Source organism: Molossus molossus, unplaced genomic scaffold, assembly GCF_014108415.1.
Source record: "Molossus molossus isolate mMolMol1 unplaced genomic scaffold, mMolMol1.p scaffold_m16_p_15, whole genome shotgun sequence".
NCBI lineage: Eukaryota > Metazoa > Chordata > Mammalia > Chiroptera > Molossidae > Molossus > Molossus molossus.
The window spans coordinates 65,806,700-65,831,858 of record NW_023425350.1 but is presented as its reverse complement, the minus strand read 5'-3'; the positions used below and the strand labels follow the sequence as shown (position 1 = coordinate 65,831,858).

At 42.2% G+C, this 25,159-nt stretch overlaps 2 protein-coding genes, 1 non-coding gene and 1 pseudogene across 4 annotated transcripts in view; 1 reads left to right on the top strand and 3 right to left on the bottom strand.

The window, feature by feature from the left end:
- Window positions 1-1,563: 1,563 nt before the first annotated feature.
- MRPL35 (mitochondrial ribosomal protein L35) lies at window positions 1,564-13,577 on the bottom strand. Its single transcript, XM_036263132.1, has 4 exons — window positions 13,513-13,577; window positions 6,135-6,324; window positions 5,080-5,224; window positions 1,564-1,919 (listed from the first exon to the last, which is right to left on the bottom strand). The coding sequence occupies exons 1-4, from the start codon at window positions 13,553-13,555 to the stop codon at window positions 1,731-1,733; spliced, it is 567 nt and encodes a 188-aa protein (XP_036119025.1). The 5' UTR covers window positions 13,556-13,577; the 3' UTR covers window positions 1,564-1,730.
- On the bottom strand, window positions 8,033-8,303 carry LOC118631096 (annotated as a pseudogene).
- On the bottom strand, window positions 8,355-8,503 carry LOC118631287. The gene has a single exon (XR_004959773.1). It is a non-coding gene; the product is annotated as a small nucleolar RNA SNORA62/SNORA6 family (small nucleolar RNA).
- A 4,359-nt stretch (window positions 13,578-17,936) lies between the features above and the next one.
- Window positions 17,937-25,159, top strand: part of IMMT (inner membrane mitochondrial protein) — a 47,615-nt gene continuing 40,392 nt past the window's right edge. The window contains exon 1 of one of the 2 annotated variants that reach the window (XM_036263104.1): window positions 17,937-18,086. In XM_036263104.1, the coding sequence (XP_036118997.1) occupies window positions 18,042-18,086 (45 nt within the window). In that variant the 5' untranslated portion in view covers window positions 17,937-18,041. The remainder of the gene's footprint in view (window positions 18,087-25,159) is intronic. The other variant, XM_036263106.1, reaches the window with a different exon arrangement.

The window sequence follows — 25,159 nt, the reverse complement described above, 5'->3', positions numbered from 1 at the left end:
TCTTGGGTAAAAAGTTTTTATCTTCATCTGTATAGCCACCTCTGTTTCATGAATGGGCATACTGATAAGCTATTTCATTTACTCTTCTCTTTCTAAAAAAAATTGTTCCATCCTGGCCGGTGTGGCTCAGTGGTTGAGCATCATCCCATGCACCAGGAGGTCGCCGGTTCAATTCCCAGTCAGGGCACACGCCCATGTTGCAGGTTCAGTCCCCGGGAGGGTGCATGCAGGAGGTAACTGATCAGTGTTTCTCTCCCTCCCTCTCTCTGAGATCAATAAAAACATATTTTTTAAAAAAGTCTTGTTCCAGTAAACTAAGTGAGAACTGTTATGAACACAGTGAAGCTATTATACCAGACGTGTGGCCACCCCATGCTCACCTCTAAGTGAAACTGCCCTCAACTACTTTTTGTTCCACATGAACCTTCTAACACAACCAAGTGGGCCAGGCGGGCTCCTGAACAGCCAATACCTACACTGGTTGGTGACCTGAGATGAGACCTGGTGTTAAAAGATAGGCTGGCTAGTTAAGAGCTTTTGGCAGCCCTGGCCGGTTTGCTCAGTGGTTAGAGTGTCGGCCTGCGGTCCAGAGAGACCCGGGTTTGGTTTCCGCTAAGGGCACGTACCTTGGTTGCAGTTTGTCCCCGGCCCTGGTTGGTCGTGTGGGTGGCAACACCCACTCGATGTGTCCCTTTCACGTCGATGTTTCTCTCTCTCTCTCTCCCCCTCCCACTCTACCTGAACAAAAAATGAAAAAATGTCCTCGGGTGAGGATAAAAAAAAAAGCTTTTGGCAGTTAGAGACAGGAACTGAGGGTCATGGTGTGGAAATGAACCTAAGGGGCATCCAGAGTTATGACGAGGAAGCAGAAACGAAGAGGAAGCAGCAGCTGTGAATCAGACAAATTGGTCATCAGAGAGAGAATGGAGCCTGCAATTGAAAAAGAACCGACCCTGGCCGGTTTGGCTCAGCGGTTGGAGCATTGGCCTGCGGTCTGGAGAGACCCGCTAGGGGTGCATACCTCGGTTGCGCTTTGTCCCCAGCCCTGGTTGGGTCGTGTGGGTGGTGACCACTCGATGTGTCCCTTTCACGTCGATGTTTCTCTCTCTCTCTCTTTCTCCCTCCCTCTCTATCTGAACAAAATGTCAAAAAAAAAAAAAAAAAAAGTCCTCGAGTGAGGATAAAAAAGAAAAAGAAAAAGAACCGAGTCACACGTCTGGCAGACCCCAAGCCTAAAGCCCCACCATGTCCTGCTGCCCAGGCTCCTGGAGGTGCCTTGATCCAGGGCCACCATAGGATTTGTGCTCCTCCTGAGGCCTGCGAGTTAGTTCTGGGAGGGCGATGGAGGTGGTGGGGTGGCCCCTGAGTTCCCAGGCATGTGTCCTTGAAAAAGAAGTCACACTGCGTGAACTTACTTAATAGCTTTAGAGTATTTTTATGTCTGTCCTAACTTGAGATTCCTTGTAACTAAGTAAGCCTAATTGGAACAACTAGTTAAGCCATTACCACTTGTTAAAAGTAATAAATTTTAAACTTTTATTTCCCTGAACAAATCTGGGAATATTTAATCCATTAAATTTTTAAATTCTGGTAAGTTTAATGTTGGTACTGTATGTTTCCATATCAGTTGGTACAACTTACATCAAGCTTTATACGTATTCATTTTGCGAAGACATCATATATACACAAAGATACATATTCAATAACTGAGAAATCACAGAACTTCTGGTCTACACTTTCAGGTTTGTCCGATCATGATACTTTTGATAAGGGTCGTCAGCATACCAGTTTCGCCTCTTCCAGAAAGACGTTGTCATCTTATCTAAGAGTTTACTCTGGGTCTTATTGCAGAACACAAATTCCCGCAGACGTCTTTTTCTTTCTGCTGTCTTCTTCCATAATTTTTTCTTATAACCAGCCTGTCAGATAATATCATAAGGACTTTAAAACATATCATTCAGGAAACAACAGAGAGCTTTACTACATATGGTTTATAGGCCCAGTGACAACAATGACCAGACTTTCATCGGGTCTGGTATGTTTCTCAGAAAGACATGATTCTCAGTGGGGATTAGATAAAGAAAGCATGTGTAGTTTGAAAAAGAAATATATTAATAATTTAATATTTTGAAAAAAATTTAAATGAAAACCACAGAAAATAAAGCTAAATAAATCTTTGTGCCTAGTGAAGTGCACGGTAATGATAATAGCTTACTTTATATGCAGTGCTTATTATCTCTTTAACACTCTTCTACACATACTATTATTCTCATTTTATAGATTGAAGAGAAACAACCACTGATTAGAAAAGTTTTGTAGCAGACTGAGGTCAGAGGGCTGAGAAGAGTTCTTAGGAACTACACCACTGTTCTTCCTGATGTGGAGGAGGATGAAGGGAATACCAGCTAGGTTGGTAACATTTATGCTCATTTAAGGGGGTTAAGTAGTGTAAGGGCCAAGAAGCACAGTTCTCAAATATATTTATTCTTTCTACACACTAGGGACCAATATCTACAGTAAGTACTTTTGTAAGGAATGATGAATACAGCGGAACTATTACTAGGAGTGGTGAAGGAATGGTTAGCCTATATGTTTAACCCAGAACTGTCATATATAGCATCCATGCATTATTAATTTTGAAGAATTTCCAAAGAAACAGAAAATTAAATTAAATATAAAAACTATAACCATAGCCTGTTTAAACTAGGAGAGACTGTAGGTACCATCCAGGTTAATGTTTGACTAAAACCACGAAGTAAGTTACAGGGGAGGTGAGACTAGAACCCATGTTATTAGGAAGAGACCTTGGGTCTTTTAAGCCAAGCGCTCTTTAGGGCACCATACTAACTAAACAAAACCATAGCTCTTTGCTGAGAAGGTGCCTTGGGTTTCTGACAGGTTTCTGTGTCATCACTATGACCAGTAAGTTCCATAATACAGTGATGCTCAGAAAGAAAGAAAGATTATTTAAGGGTTCTGGTCTTAAGCCCGACCAGTGTGGCTCTGTGGATTGAGTGTCATCCCATGGACTGAGAGGTCCCAGTTTGATTCCTGGTCAGGGCACATGCCCAGGTTGTGGGCTCGATCCCCAGTAGGGGGCATGCAATAGACAGCCAATCAATGTTTCTCACATTGGTATTTCTCTCCCTCTCCCCCTAAAAAATTAATAAAAACATATTTTTTTTTAAAAAGAGTTCTGGTTTTGAAATGCCAGAGATTAGATTTTTACTATTCATTGACTACAATTTAAAATTGAAAGATCTGCGCGGCCAGTGTGGCTCAGTGGTTAAGCACTGACCCATGCACCAAGAGGCTGCTGGTTCAATTCCTGGTCAGGACAACATGCCCAGATTGTGGGCCAAATCTCCAGTGGGGGGCATGCAGGAGGCAGCCAACTGATGTTTCTATCTCTTTCTCCTTCTCTCTCTAAAATCAATAAAGAAAAAAATACATAAAAATAAAATGGAAAGAATCAGATCAAAATCCTCATATTTGCACCACAATTTTCTAGTCTGCAAGACAAACTGAGTCCCGGTAGACCTCTGATCTACAGAGAGATAATCTGCTGTCCTAGCCATCACCACCAGTATCCTTTGAAGATTATTCTGTGGAATGCAACAATGTGAAAATACTTGAAACATTTTAGACAATCTCTAGGTTCAGAAATGGAAGGAGAGAATAAACAATAAAAATTAGGGATAACTGGATGAACTGTCCCACATAAAATACTTTCAGTTTTTATACGTTAGTGTCAATTAATCCACCCAGATTTTTTATTTTCTTAAAATTAGATTTTGCTGAAACAGGCCATTCTGCACAAGGAATACTTTTGGGGCCCTGGAAGAGGACTAGGTACTATTACCAGAGAATTTGATCAGGTCTTCTACAACAATATGAAGGTTTCAGGACCCAATAACAGGGACATGGGAAAGCAGGCAAAGAAAACCACCCATTTCATTTTATCTAATGTCTGATGAGGTCCTGGAAATAATCGGTATGATAAAAGGGAGTGTAAATGTTTCCAATAGTCCAAAATTCAGCACTAGTAGTTTAACTACTTAGTTCTCCTGCTTACAGAGCACATGAGCTTCTACTGACTAGTGTGGGGAAACTACCACAGTATTGTTCCGGTGAAGAAATGAGCTGAGAGTGCCAACTAACCTATTTATGTGCACATTTGGGATTGTTTATGAGATAGGGGATAATCCTCTCAATCTATCAACTAGTGATAAAGTTCTACCAACTGTTTTATTTTTACAGGGAGACACATTTTGATCTTTCAAGACTCAGATTAACTTCCAAGTAGTAAAAGGGAATTAGGATTTGAATAGTTATCACAACTCAAAGGTGGTTTTACAAAACTCTGGTCTTCTGCTGCTTTCTAATCTGTTACTGTTTCCATAAATAAGGACATGAACAACAACAAAAAAGCCAGTAGTCTTGCTCACAACACTCAGTGGGAGAGGACAGAGAAGTAATAATTCATCAGAATCTCCCTTAGAGGCTGTGGTCTGTGGCCAGAGTAAGTATTAGAGTTCTGTCTGCTATGGTCCCCAATTGTACTCACCAACAGAGAGAAAAACATATAAAGTTAAAAAAAAAAAAAATAGTATGTGTGGTTAATATTCTGCCATAAAGATAAGCTACCTGGAGAATCCAGGGTAGGCTGAGAAGCTCTCCAGTCCCCAGTTCTGAGCCATGTGACTCAGTTCTCGCTGGTCTCCTCTGATGTAATACTCCTCTAGGGTTAAACAGAGCCTTCCCACTGATTATCACACATTGGGGGTTTCACGGGGTAATCATTAGATAAGCCAGACATGTAAGAGACCTGAAATAAACCTGTTCTACATGGAAGACCTTCACCATTGTATTTTTTTTTTTTTTTATGAATGTTTGAATATGTTTTCTTCACATGGATTCACTAACATGAAGCAATTCCTACCAAGCCAGTACTTAAGTACTGCGCTATAACAGCTACTGGTAAGATGGGAGGAAGGTATGCTGCAAATAGGCTGAATTCTGCTTCACTTCAATCTGCTCACACTCCTTTTTCAATCAAGTAACAGTGTGAAGACTCACCTTTCTCCTTAGCCAAAGGCCAGAATGGAGTCTAAGAAACCTGTCGATGACAGCTTTCACAGTCTTTCTCTTGCCTTTTCGTGCACTGAAATATGTTACAGTTCTGACTGGTGGCTTCAGGACATCTGGGAGCACGGAGGCCACTCTAAAACATATTTTTAAAATTTTAACTCAGCAATAAGAATGACCAAACAATCAAATCCATTTCTGTATTTAGAAATAAGTGAAGCAGCTCCACTGGATCACAGCTGTTAATTTATATAGTTTCTTCAAATGATCCATGACTTCATGCATATATAATAGCAACTATCACCAACTTACAGACCAGTCTGTAATCTACCCCCTCAGTCCCTGAGAGAACTCACACTACTATGTTTCAATCATCTGATTTTTAATCCATCTGCTGACTAGACTGTCACCTCCTAAGGACTTCAATTTGTTCATCATTGTTTTATTTATTTATTTTGGTTAATCCTCACCTGAGGATATTTTTTTCCACAGATTTTTAGAGAGAGTAGAAGGAAGGAGAGAGAGAGAAAGACACATCAAACTGTTGCCCCCCACATGACCTCGACCGGGGCTGGGGATCAAACCTGCAGCCCAGGTCCATGCCCTTGACTGGACTTGAACCTGAGAGCCTTTGGTCTGAGGGCCAACGCTCTTAACTGCTGAGCCAAACTAGCCAGGGCAACTAGTTGTATCTTTTCTGCCAAGTACAGTGCTAGGCACCCAGGTGTGTCTTACTAAATACTTGCTGACTGAATGAACACCACATGCAACCCATCCTTGTAAGATGAGCATCTTGCTCACCCTCCACTTTAGCTGAGAGCGTCCATCCAGGAAACCCCTCTACAACATCAGAAGCGTGCTGTTTGGTGGTCCCTGCTCTGGGCATAGGCGTAATGGATGGGAATCATATTCTTCCACTGCATCAGGCAAAGCATATAGAGTAAACTATAGGTACACAAAAGCATCATCCACTTCTAGGATGTCTTTGCAAGCATGAATATTTAGAATTTTTGTCCAAGCACCATGCTTACTGAAAAATACTGTACCTATTGAGGATTGTTCCAGTACACCCCCATGTCAGGTTTCTGACAGATGTACTAAGTCTGGGCGCAGAGGAAACCACTGGAGTCTGAATGTGACAAAGATGTCGGGTGGACAGTGCAAAACTAAGAGAGGCATTCCTGGCACAGTTTCGATAGGCTGAAGACGACAAAACATTCAGGGGCCGTAAGATTCCTGTAAAGACAGAGAAGCATGTATGCTTAATGTGATACTCGAAAATACACATCCAAACATTTAAAATTCAGTAACAAAAATTTTAAAAGCAACCAAGTGTTATACATTATTAATCCGTCCTGAAGATCAAGCTTACCTGTGGAGCTTTTTAACAACTTTATTAAGATATAACTTACACACCACAAAATTAGCATTTGTGTACAACTCAAGTGCTGTAAATTGAGTTGTGCAACCATCTCCACGATCCAGTCTGATGTGTCCTACTTCTATGTTCAACAGTACAAAACAAAATATATGTAACACTGCCCTACCTGGGTGGCTCAGTTGGTTGGAGCGTCATCCTATACACCAAAAGGCCACAGGTTCAATTCCTGGTCAGGGCACGTATGGGAGGCAACTGGTATTTCTCTTTCACACCATGTTTCTGTCTCTCCCTCTTTCTCTAAAAATCAATAAAAACATATCCCCGAGTGAGGATTTTTAAAAATTATTAAAACACGTATATATATGTGACATGAATTCCCACCGGCCAGACCTTATGCTCTGATGAGACAGAACTCCCGCACACAGTGCGATGGCAGGGCAGACGCATGGAAGCTTGACAACTCCCTAGCGAGACAAGAGTGGCAAGAGAAGGATACATAAAGGAAACCAAAGAGGTACCTAAACTCTCTTCTAGAAAATGAACAGACCATGAGAGGAGGAGGTACACAATCCAGGTAGGATGCAAAAACAAGGAGGCTGAAACAAATATATGTCGGAGTCGGGACTGGGCCTGCCTACGATGGAAATGCCTGGGGAGAAAGTCGGAAATGAGGCGGGCAGATCAGAAGGTAGATCACGAAGGGCCTAGAGGTGTGGCCTGAACGCAGTCCTCTTTATCCTTCACACTGCTGCCAGACTGAGTCCCCGTCTGCACAGCAGAATCACTCACAGAGCCCTGACTCCAGTCACGGATTCTGACTGAGTCTGGTAAGGGACTCAAATGTGCATGTTGAAAAAGCTCCACAAAATGGGAATATCCTAAAATTGGAGTGTGGTGTTGGTTGCACAACTCACTACATTTACTATAAGTCGTCAAACTGTACACACAAAACAGGTAATTTTTTTTAACACACCATCATTTATTATTCAGCTCTCCCTCAGTGGTAGGGCTGACGGGCTGGGCCTCCATGAGAAGAAGGTCTGGGGGCTCGTTGTGACCACCTTAATGTGCCGAGGCCTGGTGGTGGTCCTGAGGCCTGCCAGTCCTCTCCTTAGGCTTTCCAGGTCCACAAGTCCTGTGAGGTCCCAGGCTATGTCAGACCTGGGAAAGATGCCTTCGTTGAGGAACAGGACTTGTGGAGAGGGGCCACATGATGTCTCAGGACCTGCCAATTCCAACATCAGCAGGTGACAGGAGGGACACTGAGGCAAGAGGGTAGAACCCAGAGGGAAAAGTGGCAAGGTCTGAAGGTGAGGTAGGGAGAACCAACATCTTTCAGGCCCTGAGCCAGAAGGGGAAGAGGAGACATCCAGGTACTTCCTCCTGACCCTAGAAGAGTGAGCAGGGGAAGAGTTGGAGTTCTGGTCAGTCAGGGGTGAGCTCTGAACAGCCCCATCCCCCATGGGTGTCTGCAGTGCCTGGGCAGGTGCTGTGGGCCCCCACCTTGGTATGCCCTGGAGGGGAGGCAGAGAAGGGTTCGGCAGCCTCATCCCAGCTGGGCCCTCACTGAGCCTTTCTGATCACCTGGTTCTTCAGCATCATACAGGTGATGAACAAACCCACAAACAGGAGCAGCAGATGGCCTGTGACTAGTGGAACAGCAACAGTATCGGCTCAGGGCAGGAAATACTTGTGGATGACACACTGCTGTGAATGGCAACAGAATCACCCAGGCAGTGCTGTAGGTAAAGATGATCAGGCTAATGGCAACGAGGCCCAGTCCCACCACATGTTCTGTCCCCGTGGCCGTTGCCCCTGGCCTAAAACAGGTCATTGTACGGTGTGTAAATTATACCTCAATAGTTGACTTTTATTTTCTTTTTTCACTTATAGCAAGGATTACTATCAAACTCAATTCATTGGACCAGAGACTCTTGTGGTATTAGCAAAAAACTTGCCCTTCATGTAGCATACTACCTATCTACCCTTGAGTTCATTGGCCACCAATATAGCTGACTTTTTAAAAAGTGCACAGGGGCCCGGCTGGTGGGGCTCAGTGGATTGAGCGTCGTTGCATGGACTGAGCGGTCTCGGTTCGATTCCCAGTCAGGGCACATGCCTGGGTTGTGGATTCGATCCCCAGTGGGGGTCATGCAAGAGACAGCCAATCAATGTTTCTCTCTCACATGGATGTTTCTCTCTCTTCCATCGATGTTTCTCTCTCTCCCTTCCTCTCTCTCTCTTTTTTTAAAATTATTTTTTTCTTTATTGATTTTAGAGAGAGACGAAGGGAGAGGGAAAGAGAGAGAGAAACATCAATGAAAGAGAACATCGATTCGCCGCCTCCTGCATACCCCCCACTGAGGATTGGGCCCATAACCTGGGCATGTGCCCTGACTGGGAATTGAACTGGCGACCTCTTGCCATACTGGCCGGGCATCCCTTCCTTTCTTTCTAAAAAAATACAAAAACAAAAACGCACAGGGAAGTCATCAACTCAGCCAAGGCTTAGAGCCACTGCCTTACTGTCCACTGCACTGACTTCACATAACAAATAAAAAGCAGCGTGGCACAGAAGGGAAGTGCCAGAGACTGAGTTAGGCTGTTTGGCTCTACTACTTACTAGCTTTGTGGCCGTAGGCAAGTTACTTAACCTCTCTGTGCCCTCGTTTCCTCAAATTTCAATAAAATTTATGAGAAGGTAAGGCGAATTAAATGAGATAAAACATGCAAAGTGGCCCTGGCCAGTTTGGCTCAGCGGTTAGAGCGTCGGCCTGTGGTCCGGAGAGACCCGGGTTCGGTTCCCGCTAAGGGCATGTACTTCGGTTGCAGTTTGTCCCCGGCCCTGGTCGGTCGTGCGGGTGGCAGCCACTCGATGTGTCCCTTTCACGTCGATGTTTCTCTCTCTCTCCCTCCCACTCTATCTGTACAAAAAATGGAAAAATATCCTCGGGTGAGGAAAAAAAAAAAAAACATGCAAAGTGTTAGGAAGAGTGCTTGGCATACAGAACACTAATGAATGCTTACAGCAGATAGCAAAGCACTGAGGAACGCTTAGCAAAGGACAGCATGATGTTAACAGATGGCAAAATGAAGTTGGAACACTTAAAACCCTTATTTTGCTTTTTTGTTCATCAAAGAAAACAGTTTTCAAACTGGAAAAAAAAAAAAAAGCATAAACACTAAGTTAGTTGAAATCAGGATTCGGGAAACTGGTCAGAGAGTCCTTATACCAGGCCCTTGTAAGCTGAATTCTCTATTCAGTGCAAACTGAAAATATTTGCAGATATGAGTACAAGCCAGGAGGTAATCTTCAAAGATTATAGACAAGAAAATGCCCCAATTTTCACAGGTTATCAGAGCTTGATATGTCTCAGTAAACAAAACAAAACAAAACAAAACAAAACAAAACAAAACAAAACAAAACAAACCTCGCCCTGGCCGGTTTGGCTCAGGGGTTGGAGCATCGGCCTGTGGACCAGAGAGTCCCTGGTTTGGTTCCTGCTAGGGGCAGGTACCAAAAAAAAAACCTCAGAAATTCTTGGAAACCAGGTCTGAAGGAAGTGGGCAGGTAGAGTCTAGAACATGTAACTGGGTAAACTACAGGCTCATCTGTAGAAAAATATGTTAGAATGGATAAATAAACAGGAAGTGCATAGAACAAAATACGCTGTCAACTTTGAGTGAACTGTTCCTTAAAAAGAACCTCACTTCACTTTTTGATAGTCACTGCCTGGGAAATCATAGGACTGTCTAGACAGTGTATCCTAACTTTAGGAAGACATGCAAAAAGGTTTCTTCATATCCTAACAAAATTAAGAAATGTGGGAGGATACTAGTACAGTTAGGTAAAATCCAAGTTGACTGGAAACTATCCCCAAATTAGTCAATTGCTGTTCTCCTGGTGAAAGCCTCTTCCTGGCTCCCTTTCCCCCCAATTTTTATGAAGGTTCTATAGATGCATAAGTCATGTTTAATAAATATGCATATAAGACAAGCTGGGAATCGTGGCTTATAAACATATATGGACTCAAAGTGATCCCAGAGAGAGAGAGAGAGAGAAAAAACAGATCAAGATGAAACGGGATAGACACACTGAGGTTAGGAAAAAGGGCTACTGGAACAACAGGAAAAATGAAAGCCTGGCTTGAGAGCAGATCCTGGGAAAACAACTTGGCGGGATTTATCCATCAAACCCTCTCAAGGACTAACCATGTGCTTTAACTTGTAAAAACAGGAGTAAAACTCAGATTGTGTTTAATAAAAGGGCAGTACACAAATCAAGGATAGTAATTAACTGCTCCTTTAGTCTTCTGAATTCAGGCATTTTAACACAGACCAGCTTTCTCTATAAATACACTCTGGTATTGAGAACACAAACATTTTTACAAAAGAGGTGATACAAAACCAAAGTTTTGAAGGAATAAAAGGTAGCAGAGGGGACAGTAACCCACATGTGAAAAAGCAACAATAGTGTAGTATGTTTGGGGAATAATGAATAGCCCCATGTGGGAGGAATCAAAGGAATGGAGGAGGTGAAGGTGACTGTCTACAGCAGTGGTCTTCAAGCTCTTTTGATCCCATAACCTCTAAAAGGAAAAGTATATACCTTTTTACAAAATTTTACATAATCTCTAAAATTTTAAATAGTTTATATTGTAAAAAAGGATATAATTTTCAGTATATTTAAAAGACTGGCACTTAAAAATAAGCTGCCACATCACTTTTAAATGTTTTCAATGGAATCTACATGTAGTGAGTTGATACTCATTTATGTTATCTAAATTTTAAAAACACAAGGACAAATTGATGACAGTAAGAACTTCTTTTCATCAAAAGATACTTTAAATAAACTAAAAAGGCAAGCCAAAGTGGGAGAAGATATGGGAAAACACATTTAAGTGAGAAAGTTTGCATATCGAGAATATATAAAGAATTATAAATCAGCCCTGGCCGGTTTGGTTCAGTGGTTAGAGCGTCGGCCTGCGGTCCTGAGAGACCCGGGTTCGGTTCCCGCTAAGGGCGCGTACCTCGGTTGCAGTTTGTCCCTGGCCCTGGTCGGTTGTTCGGGTGGCAGCCACTCGATGTGTTCCTTTCACATCGATGTTTCTCTCTCTCTCTCTGTTCCTCTCTCCCTCCCACTCTACTTGAACAAAAAATGGAAAAATGTCCTCGGGTGAGGATAAAAAAAAAAAAAAAAAAGAATTATAAATCAGACGCTATAGGGGAATGGGCAACATATTTAAGTGGAAACTTCATAAAAGAAATTTAAATGGCCAATACACATGTGTAAAGGTATTCAGGCTAATTACTAATCAGGTAAATGCCATTTAAACCTCAGTGAGACACCACTAAATACATACCAGACTGACAAAAATGTCTAATACCAACTGTTGATGAGGATGTAAAGAATATAGTGCTGGGGTGACTTTAAATAAGCACATCACTATGGCAACACCAGGCAGTGCTGAATATATACATACTGATTCTGCAATTCCACAGCTAGTTTTATATGTACGTACACAGCCCCCCTCAGAGAAACCCTAGCAAGTACTCATATACCAGGACTCAAGGTCAATCAGCTTTGTACCTAATTGTCCCAACCTGGAAAATGCCCAAATGACCATCAATAATAAAATGGAGAATTGTGGGGAAGTCACATAAGAGACTTTTAGTTAGCAGCAATGAGAAAGCACTACATGCAAAATGATTTTCACAAAGTAAAGGAAAATACAAGAGTACACACTGTGTGATTCCATTCCTGTGAAGTACAAAAACAGGAAATACTCAAAGATGCACAAATAGATGCTAAAACTATCACAGAAAAAAAAACAAAGGACAAGGTAATAATAAAAATGAGCATAGTGTTTACATTTGGCCAAAAAAGTGACTTTTGACTGGGGAGGTTCACAAGGGTGGAGAAGAGGCTCTTGTAGTGTTCTATGTCCTGACCTGGGTGTTAGTTATACGATGTTTCCTTTGCAGTTATAGGAATTCCTCGGAGATACTGTGGGCTCCATTACAGGCCACCACAATAAAGCAAATACCACAATAGAGCAAGTCACACAAATTTTTTGATTTCTCAGTGCATATAAGTTATGTTTAGATTATACTGTAGTTTATTACACGTGCAAAAGCACTGTCTTAAAAAATATACACATACCTTAATTTAAAAATATTTTGTTAAAAAATAATAACCATCATCTGGGCCTCTTGGAAAAATGGCGCCAATAGACTTGCTCCCCACAGAATTACCACAAACCTTTAATTTGTTTTTTTTTTAAAGGCAATATCGACAAAACGCAATAAAATTAGGTAGGCCTTTATTTAAGCCATTCATGTGTTATATAAATTTTTCTTTGTTGTGTTTCACGAATTAAAAATACCCCGTGTGAACAAGCTCTTCTGTAAGTTGGAAATTTTTCATCGTAGCTTTTTTCTTTCTATTCCAGAGTTTTATTCTAAATTATTTTTTGTGAAAGTAACTTACGGTAATCTTATCATATTTGAACGATCTTTAATTTTTTGCAAGAGTCCTTAGGCAACCAAATTAAGTGGCCTTCATTCTTGTCATCTCTCACTCGAGATCCTGCAGCCTTCCCCTGTGCCGCAGGCTGAGGGAAAGCGCGGCCACACGGCCTGCGCGGGGCCTCTGTACAAACCGCTCTGTGCCGGGCACCGAGCAGGGCCCGTTACGTGCTGGCGCTCATTCAGTCCTCAGGTAGACGGTACTATCCCCATTTTACAACGATAGAATCTGAAGTTCTGAGAAATTAAATAACGTTGTCAAGGTCAAAGGTCGTGAGTGATGAGCCGCTCGCCCCACTTCGCCCCTGTCCTTCTGGTCTGTTTCCTAAGGAGGAATCGCTAGGAGCCCGTAAGAAAGCGGAGGTCCAACGTTTTGGATACAACCCTCTGGCTTCAAATAACGACACTCCTCCCCCGCTTTTTTCTGTTAACCTCGACGCTAAACACCCATTCCGTGCGGAGCCAGTACTCCCTTCTGTGAAGGCAAAAAACGAGCGCGTTGTTTTCATACTGACCTGCTGCTGCTCTCGCCGCAACAGCAAGAGCGGGGGCCGCCATCTTGGAACCTCGCCCTACGGCAGCCGCGTTGGGTCTAAAAGACTTAGAACAAAGGGCATTAAGGAAAACGAATCTAGGTGGAGTCAAGAAGGGGGCGGGGATCAAAGGAATAGTCAAATCAATCTCATTTGTGTGTGGGGGTGGGGTGGGATGTGCCCCTAGTGGGAACCGAACCTGGGACTCTTTGGTCTGTAGGCCAACGCCCCAACCGCTGAACCAAACCAGCCAGGGTTCAAATCAATCTTTAATGAATGTCTTGTACATGTCAGGCTGTCCTTCACCGCTGTAGAACAAATGTGAATAAAACTTATTATCCTTCCCAAACTGGTAGATGAATAGGAAATAGCAATATTATTAAAAATAGTTTTAAAGAAATATTTCTTATTGCCTTTTTTTTCTTTATTAATTTTTAGAGGGAGAGATAGAAACATAGATGAGAGAGAACATCAATTGGCCGCTTCCTGCATGACCCCCACTAGGGTTGGGCCGACAACCTGGGCATGTGCCCTGACCAGGAATCTAACTGGCAACCTCTTGGTACATGGGTCAATGCTCAACCAATGAGCCAAACCGGCCAGGCTCTGTTTCCTTTTAATATACTTCCCACCCTTCTGAAAAAATAGTTTTAAAAAATTGAATGCCAACTATAATAAAATAAATGGTAAATATTCTAAGGATATCTCACATACATTTTTTTTTCTAATTGGTTACACTGATTGTTATATGGTAGAACAGAGTCTCAACTCTTACTGAACAATTCTACAGTTCCTGAACAGTTCCTTATTTTATTCCTGAGAATTAGTGACTGTATGTCTTTTCTAATGTTTGTTCAAACAAACAAAAAATCTCAATGAACCTCTCTGCCATCTTTGTTGCCTAAGATATTCCATGATATATAACATATGACACTATTTACTGGTTAAAATGGGTAAGGGCTAAACACTGGGTCTCAAGGGGTTCACATTTAATAAGGAGACAAGTACAAGGCAGATAAATGACTCACAGGGGAAGTGAAAAGTTAAGGAGAAGAGGCTTCTGGTTGGGATGATCAGGGACAAGAACATAGAATATAACATGGTTCTTAAAGAATGGGGAATAACCTTGGCCGGTTTGGCTCAGCGGTTGGAGCGTCGGCCTGCGGTACAGAGAGACCCGGGTTCGGTTCCCACTAAGGGCGCGTACCTCGGTTGCAGTTTGTCCCCGGCCCTGGTTGGTCGTGCGGGTGGCAGCCACTCGATGTGTCCTTTCACATCGATGTTTCTCTCTCTCTCTCTCTTCCTCTCTCTCCCTCCCGCTCTATCTGAACAAAAAATGGAAAAATGTCCTCGGGTGAGGATAAAAAAAAAATTAAAGAATGGGGAATATTTTGCCCTGGCCAGTTTGCACAGCGGTGTTGGCCTGTGGTCCAGAGAGACCCGGGTTCACTTCCCGTTAAGGGAACATACCTCAGTTGCAGTTTGTCCCTAACCCTGGTTGGGTCATGCGGGTGGCAACCAATCGATGTGTCCCTTTCACGTCGATGTTTCTCTCTCTTTCTCTCTCCCTCCCACTCTATTTGAACTAAGAATGGAAAAGTGTCCTCGGGTGAAGATAAAAAAAAAAAAAGAATGGGGAGGATTTTAACAAGGGCAAGCTCATTCTTGGCATTAAGAATACCAAGGGCTAAAGTGAGAAGAGAGGGAGCCAAAACAGAAAAATAGGATTTATTTAGAGCATTGGTTCTCAAACTTTTTGGTCTTAGAACCTCTTTACATGCTTAAAAATTGAGGATCCCAAAGAGCTTTAAATTCTATGGATTATATCCATTAGTACTTACTGTATGGGAAATTAAAATTGAAAAAAATTTTAAATACTTATTGTATTAATTTCCTATTGCTGCTATAACAAATTACCCAAATTTAGTGGTTTAAAACAATACAAACTTAGTATTTTATAATTCTGTAGGTCAGAAATCCAAAATGGGTTTCACAGGTTAAAATCAAGGTCTCCAGGGCTGTGTTCCTTTTGGAGGCTCTAGGTCTAGTGGAGAATCTGTTTCCTTGCCTTTTCCAGCTTCTAGAGACTGGTGAATTCCCTGGCTTGTGGCCTCTTTCCATCTTCAAAGCCAGTAACTGTATCACTCTGACTTCTGTATCCATTGTCACATCCTTTCTGAGTGACCCTCCTGCCCCTCTCTTTCATTTATCAGTACCAGCGCAATTACATTGGACCAACACAGATAATCCAGGATAGTTCCCTCATCTCAAGATTCTTTTTTTTTTAATTATTATTTTTTATTTTTGTTACAGATGTTTCTCCTTTTTTATCCCGTTGACACCCTTCTCCCCATCCCCCCTGCCCTGTCGCCGGCTTTGTTGTCCATGTCCATTGGTTATGCGTACATGCATATAAGTTCTGTGGTTTATCTCTTCCCTACCCCCCACCACCCCCTTCAAGATTCTTAACCACACTTGCAGTTTTGTTTTGTTTTGATGTTATTTAAGGTATTATAGTCACAAGGTCCAGAGATTAGGAGAGTGTAGACATATTTGGGGATAATCATTCTGCCTACCATACTTATTATTTTAAAACAATAATAAACCTATTACATGTTAATAACATATTTTTATGAAAAACAACTATTTCAAGATAAAAAATTAGTGAGAAGAGTGGCATTGTTTAACCTTTTGCAAATCTCTTTAATGTCTGATTTAATAGAAACCTGGATTCTGAAATTTGCTTATGTATTCAATCTATTGTGATATCTGGAAAACTCTACAAGATAATGAATGAAAACAGCAAATTATGAAGTTATTATTATTATGAAGTTAGTTTTGATTTCTATGGACCCTCTGAAAGGGTCTGAGGCTCCCCAGGGGTCCCAGATCACTCTTTTGAGAACCACTGAGATGGGTATCCTTCAGTTTGTCAGGGTTATAGGGCATATAAGTGGGTGATGAGCTTGGACTGATATTGTTGCTGTCTTGATCTCAAACCTACAATGGCCACTTTGAGCCTAGAAACATGCATGTATGCTGGAAAAGTACTCTGAGACATTTCATAAAGGCTCTTTGAATTGGCAGTGGGAGTCACTGCAGTGTTTGAACAGGGATGTGATTTTAAATTTTGAGTTACTTTAGGAGAGTACATTTTAAAGCCAAAAAATTCATAAATTGCATGTGGAGGATGAGGGTTAGGGACTTGGTTAAGTGAGAGGTTAGGAAACTATAGAATAAAATTTTGGAATTTGAGATCTTGAAGCTGAAGTTGTGAATGATATTCAGGATCAAGGTGTGGCTGTGCCATACACAGCTGGAGCAGACTGAAATTGCTTATTGGCAATGAGAAATTTATGGCCAAGATGTTAGAAAAGGAGACATCACACTGGCATCACTCAGCATAACCACAGTGGGCAGAGATGGGGTAGGGAAACTGCAGTTCAGTTGCTAAAATTACTGAAAAAGATATAAGACTGTTCTGGAGGCTGTTAGGTAATGGTGACATGGAGAGTGTAATTACTAAAGTACATCGAACATATAGACATAAGTATTTAATTTTAGTTAATTTTCAAATATATTTCTCCATTTTACATACGGGATTAGTAGCCTGTCTACCTCTAGGGAGAACACCACACTGTAATAAGTAACCCAATTAAGACTTGAAAGTACTTTGCAAACATAATAGATATACACGTTATTAGTTTTTATAATACTGTACTAATAGTATTGAATACTGTATTCAATATTTAATGTCATACCTTGATTATATACTCAGTGGAGTACTTTGAACAGTGCTTCTGCACTGACCTTATCTTCCAACCCATCCTATACATTGCGCCAAATTATCTTTCTAAAATAAAAACTTGGTGAAGAAAGGTGCACAGTTTATTCTGGAAGGAGTAGAAGCTGTGGAACCCGAAGAATCTGGGTTCCTATCCCCTCTCTGCTGTTACGTGGACGACACATTACGCACAAAGGTCTCTGCAGTGTTCGTTCAGCCAGTCTCCCGCAATCAGAAAGACTCCTGAAGAAGAGCTGTCAAACGAAACCAACGTGCAAGCCAAGACAACACCGATTTGGTCAAATCGTTTCCTTTCTACAAATATCCATCTGACAGAGACAACTTAGATGCTTTCCTGCTTGAATTCTCCGAAAGCTCACGCCTATCCGTTTTCCAAGTGCATCGAAACCTGAGTTTCAGACACCCTTTCTCCCCTCCCCTTCACCTAGTAACCCCGGACTCGGGGTACCGACCAAAACCCACAAAGCGACCCGGAATAAGAAACCACTCTTTCCGCCCAGGGAGGGAACACCCTCTTCCAGCTGCCTGGGCGGGGACGAGAAAAGGAGCTGCGCGTGCGCAGTGGCACTAATGCCCCCCGGTACGCCCGGCGCAGAGAGGCGGCACGGACGCACGCACACACGCACGCACGCCCGCCCGTCCCCTTCTACGCGCGCGGCTCCCGCAGCTTCAGCGTGTACTAGCAGCGCTGTCCACCCTGTCCAAGATGCTGCGGGTCTATCAGTTATCCGGCGTGACCTCCGCCGCCCAGGTGAGCGCATGGTGAAGCTGACTAAGCAGACAACGGAAAATAGGGGAGATTTTTGCTCTGCTTAGGTCCCCAGACAGAGGCGTGTCCCAGGGCCTTCCTCATCGCGAGAGCCTGGGGCGGGCCCGTCAGGTGGTTAATTCAGGAGTTCTCCCGACTGGGATACAGTGAGGGTTATTGCTGAAGCGGGATGGGTGTGGAAAAGAGAAGGTGGCGGGGAGGCGGGCGCAGGACGGGAGGCTCGGCTTCGGGGACGTGTCGTCCAATCAGCCCCGCGCTGTCTCGTTCAAGGACCAATCGTGGCTCCTGGCGCTCGGGTCGCCGGTTGTACGTGTGATAGGTTCGTGCAGCCAGTGGTTGAAGGTCGAGGGGGAGAACTACAGTTCCCAGCAAGAAATGTAGAGCCTTCGGTTGTTGTATTTTTAATAAGGAGGGGCTTGACTGTTAAGAGTCCGCGTTTTAGGGGTCAAGGTTGTAATTATTGGGAGGGATTCTTTTCTTAGCTGAGAACATCTCTGAAATATTCCTATCCTAAACAAAATAAAAGATTGCAGGTAATGGAGTTCAGACTCTTGTTACTTGAGGAAGGACAGGAGTCATGACCTTGTGCTCATTTCTGAGATTAGTCTGGGGATCTGTGTCTCCAAGGTGCTGGGACAACTTTGGCAGCCATCCAATGAGTATAGACACCCAGTTACTTTTATTTCATCATAGTTAAAGTAACTTTATAAAATTAAAAAGTAGACCTATTTCCATTGGTCACAATTTTCAGAAAATTGATATTTTGGCAAAATATTGCATTGCAAAACAGGTACTGTGACTCAAGCAGTAATTGGATAAAATCCCTAGAAGCCAAACTTAAAAATATATTTTTTTTTATTGATTTTTTTAGAGAGAGAGGAAGGGAGAGAGAGAAACACCAATGTGAGAGAGAAACCCCAGTCAGCTGCCTCTTGCATTGAGGATCAAGACCCCAACCCAGGCATGTGCCCTGACCTGAATCCAACTGAGACCTCTCAGTCCGTGGGAGGATGCTGGATCCATTGAGCCACACCCCCTGGGCTAGAGGCCAAACTTTTTTTTTCAATTTTACTTACCTCCCCTTTTATTGTTAGGGTAGGAAAATGGTGTCTGTATTAGTTTTGTATTGTCACATTACAAATACCACAAATTTAGCAGCTTAAAACAACACCCATTTATTATCCTACAGTTTCTGGTCATGAATGATCTGGGTTATCTGCTCAGTGTCACACAAGGCTGCAATCAAGGTGTTGGCTGTTCTGTGGTTCTTATTTGGAGTTCAGGGTTCTCTTTCAAACTCATGCAGTTTGTTGGCAGAATTGAGTCCCTTGCAACTGTAGGACGGAGGTCCCTGTTTTCTTGCTAACTCTAGCCTAGCCTCACCTAGAGACTGCTTGAAGTTTCTTGCCACAAGCTCCTCAGAGGCAGTTCATAACATGGATGTTTGCTTTCTTGCAGGCTACCAGGAGTTTCTCTCTCTGGCTTCAAAATCTCTCTTAACTTACTGGTTTCTGATCTCTAGACCCAGAGTTAAAGGCTTTCTATTATTAGGCCAGGCCCACCTGGATAACCTCTCTTTAGATTAATTCAAAGTAAACTGATTAGTAACCTGAATTGCATCTACAAAATTCCTTTTGCCATATAGCCTTAATCATGGGCTTAGCAGCAGGGATTGGAGATCCATGTAGGCCTTCTTAGAGTCTGGCCTACCATAGTACTCCAGTGGGGCTAGGAAGATGAAGAAAGCAGAGCTAGGTTTCAGGGAAGAATTGTTGAAGTTTGCCTTTGGAGCCCTTCTTTCGTGGCCCACTTTTTCGTATTCTGTCTTCAGATTACATCATGGTTGTCAGTGATCTGTCCCCTCTGTCTGCCCTAAAGGCCAAAATTGTGGTTTTATTTCTTGCCTTTATCAAAATATTTTCAACTTAGTGGGTTCCCAATTAGGAAATTAGAAGAAAACAGATTAAGACTTCATACTAAAATATGAACACTTTTCTGGCTTGTAACCCAAGATTTCTTACCTTCCTAAAATTGCTACCATTTAAAAAAAAATTTTTTTTTTTTTTTTTTTTTGGTTTTAGAGAGAGAAGAAAGGAGAGGGAGAGAGAGATAGAAACATCGATGAGAGAGAACATTGACTGGCCACCTCCTGCCCTACATTGGAGATTTGGCCCACAACCTGTGCCTTGACTGGGAATTGAACCAGCATCTTCTTCTTGTATGGGTCAACACTCAACCACTCAGCCACACCAGCTGGGCTGAAATTGCTATCTTAAAAGATTTTTTAGCCCAGCCAGTGTGACTCAGTGGTTGAGCATCAGCCGATGTACCAGGAGGTCGCCTGTTTGGTTCCTGGGTTCCTGGTCTCAGCACATGCCCAGGTTGTGGGCCAGGTCCCTAGTGGGGGTCATGCAGGAGGTGGCTAGTTGATGTTCTCTCTCATCGATGTTTCTATCTCTCTCTCCCTCTCCCTTCCTCTCTCTCTTAAAAAAAATAAAATAAAATAAAAAAATTTCTAAAGACTTTTTAAAAAAAATTACACAAAATTTATTGGTTTACTCTTACTATCTCCCCAGTCATTTTAGAGCATTTTATACTGTTGCTTTGTGAAACTCTTTTTGTTCTTTTGCTTTTCTCATGTCTCTTCAGGCTCATCTTACCCTCTCTCACTTCTGTTTTCCATTGTTGAGTGTGCTGCTTCCATGTACCTCTAAATATACCACCAAGGTTCGTTCTCTCTCTCTCTCTCTCTCTCTTAAATTAAGATTTAACTTATTAGAGCGGTTTTAGATTCACAGGAAAATTGAGGGGAAGAACAGAGATTTCCCATAAACCCTATGCCCCCACATATGCATAGCCTCCCCATTATCAGCATGCCCTACCAGAATAGTACACTTGTTACAACTGATGAACCTACACAGGCATATCATAATCACCCAAACTCCATAGTTTATAATAGGGTTCACTTTTGGTGTTGTACATTCTATGGATTTGAACAAATGTGCGATGACATTATCCATCATTGTGGCATAATATAGAGTATTTTCACCATCCTAAAAATCTTGTACCTATTTATCACTTCCCCACTCCAAACCCCAGTCACTGGGAACCACTGATCTTTTTACTGACACTATAGCTTTGCCTTTTCCAGAATGTCATCTGGATGGAATCATACAGTGTGTAGGCTTTTCAGATTGATTTCTTTCACTTAGTGATAGGCATTTAAGGTTTTTTCATGTGTTTTCATGGCTTGAAAGATTAGATTATTCATTTTTAGCACTGAATAATATTCCATTGTCTGGATGCATCACAGTTTATCCATTTACCTACTGAAGGACATCGTGGTTGCTTCCAAGTTTTGTCAATTATAAATAAAGCTGCTCTAAACATTAATGTGCAGGTTTTTGTGTGGACATAGTTTTCAATTCCTTTGAGTAAATACCAAGGAGTGCGATTATTGGATTGTTATGATGAGTGTATGTTTAGTTTTGTAAGAAACTGCCAAACTATCTTCCAAAGTGGCTATATCATTTTGCATTCCCAGCAGCAATAAAAGAGAGTTCTTTACTTCCTTGCCAACATTTGATGGTGTCAGTGTTCAGGATTTTGGCTATTCTAATAGGTATGTAGTGATATCTGGTCATTCCGTCTCTTTATATTCTATTACTTGGGATTATATCAGTTCTCAGAACTTTAATCCCCAAGCAGACAACTTCCTAGCCTCTTTTGATTTTTGTACCCAGATTTTAAAATTCTTATTTGGTCAACTTTATACAGAATAACCATTCGTCAGAATTCTTTTCACTTCTTCAAACCTCATCTTAAATGTCTTTCTGCTTTTATCATTGTGCTCCTAGATTCAGTTCTTTACGTAGTAGTAAATAAAAGCTTTTTATTTTTATTTTTTAAACTCATAGATCATTCCATGCTTGTCAATGACATCACATCATATTCAGAATAAAATCTAAACTCTTTATCATGCCCACCAGATCATGCCCTTCATGATCTGGCTCTTAGGATATCTCATTTTTCAACTCTGCATTAGTCTGTTCTTCTGGCGTCTCTAGCACATATCTCATTGCCTTTTCATTTGCTGTTTCTTTTGCCCTGAAGTCTTCCTACACGTCTTTGCTTAGCTCACTCCCTTCATTTTGATATTTTCTGAAATATCACCTTTCCTTCAGAGAGATCGTCCCTATCTAAAACAGACCTAACTACCCTCTCTTTCTTTGCATCACTCTGAATTTAAAATTGCTATCTTATGAAATTTTATAAAAAAAATTATACAAAATGCATTACTTTCATTGCCCTACTTTTGTTTTACTTTTTAGCTCTTACCACTACCTGACATAAATGTGTATTTATTGTGTACTTCCCACATTAAAATGTGAACTCCACAAAAGGACTGTGTCCATATTTTTCACTGCCGTATTTCCAGTACTAACAATAGTCGCTTGTTCCCAATAGATACTCAGTATTTGTGATGTTTGAATGAAAGAATAGATATGTTCTGTGAATTTTTTTTTTCCTCGCCTGAGGATATTTTTGCATTTATCCTCAGATAGAGCGGGAGGGAGAGAGAGAGAAACATCAATGCGAGAGAGACACATGGAGTGGTTGCCACCCACATGACCCACCCGGGGCTGGGGACAAACTGCAACTGAGGTACGTGCCCTTAGCGGGAACTGAACCCTGGACTCTCTGGTCCATGGGCTGATGCTCTAACCACTGAGCCAAACCGACCAGGGCATATGTGAATTTTTCTTTCTTTTTTTTATGCTCACCCGAGGATATTTTTTTTTTGTTTTTTGTTCAGATTGAGTGGGAGGGAGAGAGAGAGAAACATTGACATGAAAGGAACACATCGAGTGGCTGCCGCCGGCACGACCCAACCAGGGCCAGGGACAAACTGCAACCGAGGTACGTGCCCTTAGTGGGAACTGAACCCGGGTCTCTCTGGACCGCAGGCCGACGCTCTTAACTGCTAAGCCAAACTGGCCGGGCTGTGAATTTTTCTTAATCTCTGTAAGTGGATGTGACCTCCTTTTAAACCCCCATAGGTTTTTAGAATCTTTGATGGTATATTCTTCTCTCCAGAGAAGCAGAACCAATAGGATATATATATATACACACAGAAAGATTTATTATAAAGAATTGGCTTATGCAGTTGTGGAGGCTGGAAAGTTCAAAATCTGGTTTGCTATGCAGGGAACCAGGAGAGCCTATAGTGCACTTTCAGTCTGAAGTCTGGTAACCTGGAGACCCAGGAGAGCTGATGGTGCATTTCCAGTCTGAAAGCTGGAGAATTCCCTCTTGCTTGGGGAGGCTGCTCTTTTTGTTCTTTTCAGGTCCACCCACATTGTGGAAGGCAAGCTGCATTATCCACAGTTTACTGATTTAAATGTTAATCTCATCCACAAACACCCTCCAAGTTGACAAATTAACCATCATAGATGTATCTACCTTATTCTTTTTTTTGTTTGTTTTTTTGAGTTTTTTTTTTTATCCTCACCCGAGGACATTTTTCCATTTTTTGTACAGGTAGAGTGGGAGGGAGAGAGAGGAACAGAGAGAGAGAGAAACATCGACGTGAAAGGAACACATCGACTGGCTGCCACCCGCATGACCAACCAGGGCCGGGGACCAACTGCAACCGAGGTACGTGCCCTTAGTGGGAACCGAACCCGGGTCTCTCTGGACCGCAGGCCGACACTCTAACCACTGAGCCAAACCGGCCAGGGCATATCTACCTTATTCTTTGTGTGGACTCCTCATCCTTAAATTCTTTACATGTGGATATTCAGCAGAAATGAATTGTACTCTTTTGTGTTTTCTTTTCCAGAAATGTGCTTCAGAGCTCTGGGTCTTCCTCAGTTTATTTCCCAGATCTCACCCGAGGATATTTTTCCTTTTTTTTTGTTCAGATAGAGTGGGAAGAAGAGAGAGAGAGAGAGAGAGAGAAACATCGATGTGAAAGGGACACATCGAGTGGTTGCCACCCACAGGACCCAACCAGGGCCGGGGACAAACTGCAACCAAGGTACATGCCCTTAGCGGGAACCGAACCCGGGTCTCTCTGGACCGCAGGCCGACGCTCTACCGCTGAGCCAAACTGGCCGGGGCTATTTCCTAGATCTAACATCATCTGTCTTCTCTTAATCCCAATACTATACTGCATCACCTGGGCTGGTCTTTCTTCTTCTTCTTTTTTTGGCGCAACCTTTTTTGAGGTGGGCATTGGGTTTGGAGGACCATTGTAGCCCTCTCCCAAACTATAGATTTGGTAGTGGTCATCTGCATATGCAGTAATGTTATCTGCTTATCACTTAAAAGAAGAGAAAGAAATATTACTGTTCTTGAGGACTGACAAAGTCAGTTTAAGGCCAACTTTGATAGAAAAGCTAGTTAGGATTGAACTTGTGTGTGGACATTATTAGCTATCATCTTCTAGAATTCTTTTTTTCAGTTAGGGTTATAAAACAGTGTGTTACTCAATGAAAATGTGAGGTTATAGTCAGACAGTGGCTGGGGATAGAATCATCTCAAAGGCTTCCTCATGCTGATATCTGGCAGTTGTTACTGGCTACAGCTGACACCTCAGCTGAGACTGTTGGATGGAACACCCACATGCAGTGTCTGTGTGTCTGGGCTTCCTCACAGTTTGGCAGCTGGGTTCCAAGAGCAAGTGTGGTGAGAGACAGCCTGCAGAAGCTGTATCCCCTTTTATGTTCTAGAAGTAACAGTGTCACTTTCACTGCCCTCTATTAATAAATTAGTAACAAAGCCCTGCCCTTGTTCAAGGGAAGGGTAGTAGAACTCACTTTGGAGGAGTGGCAAGATTCTGGAAGAGCATGTGGTACAGGAAATATGATTGCAGTCCATTTTGGATAATACAGCCTGCCCTCTAACCACATCTTACATCCCTCCCAGGTGCAGATACATTCACAACCTTCCTCAAAACCCTTCAGAATCTCATCCCATCACAGCATCAGGATTTTATCATCTAAATCAGATTCCTCTGCAATTAAGACATTTTGGATGTGTATGTGGTCCTT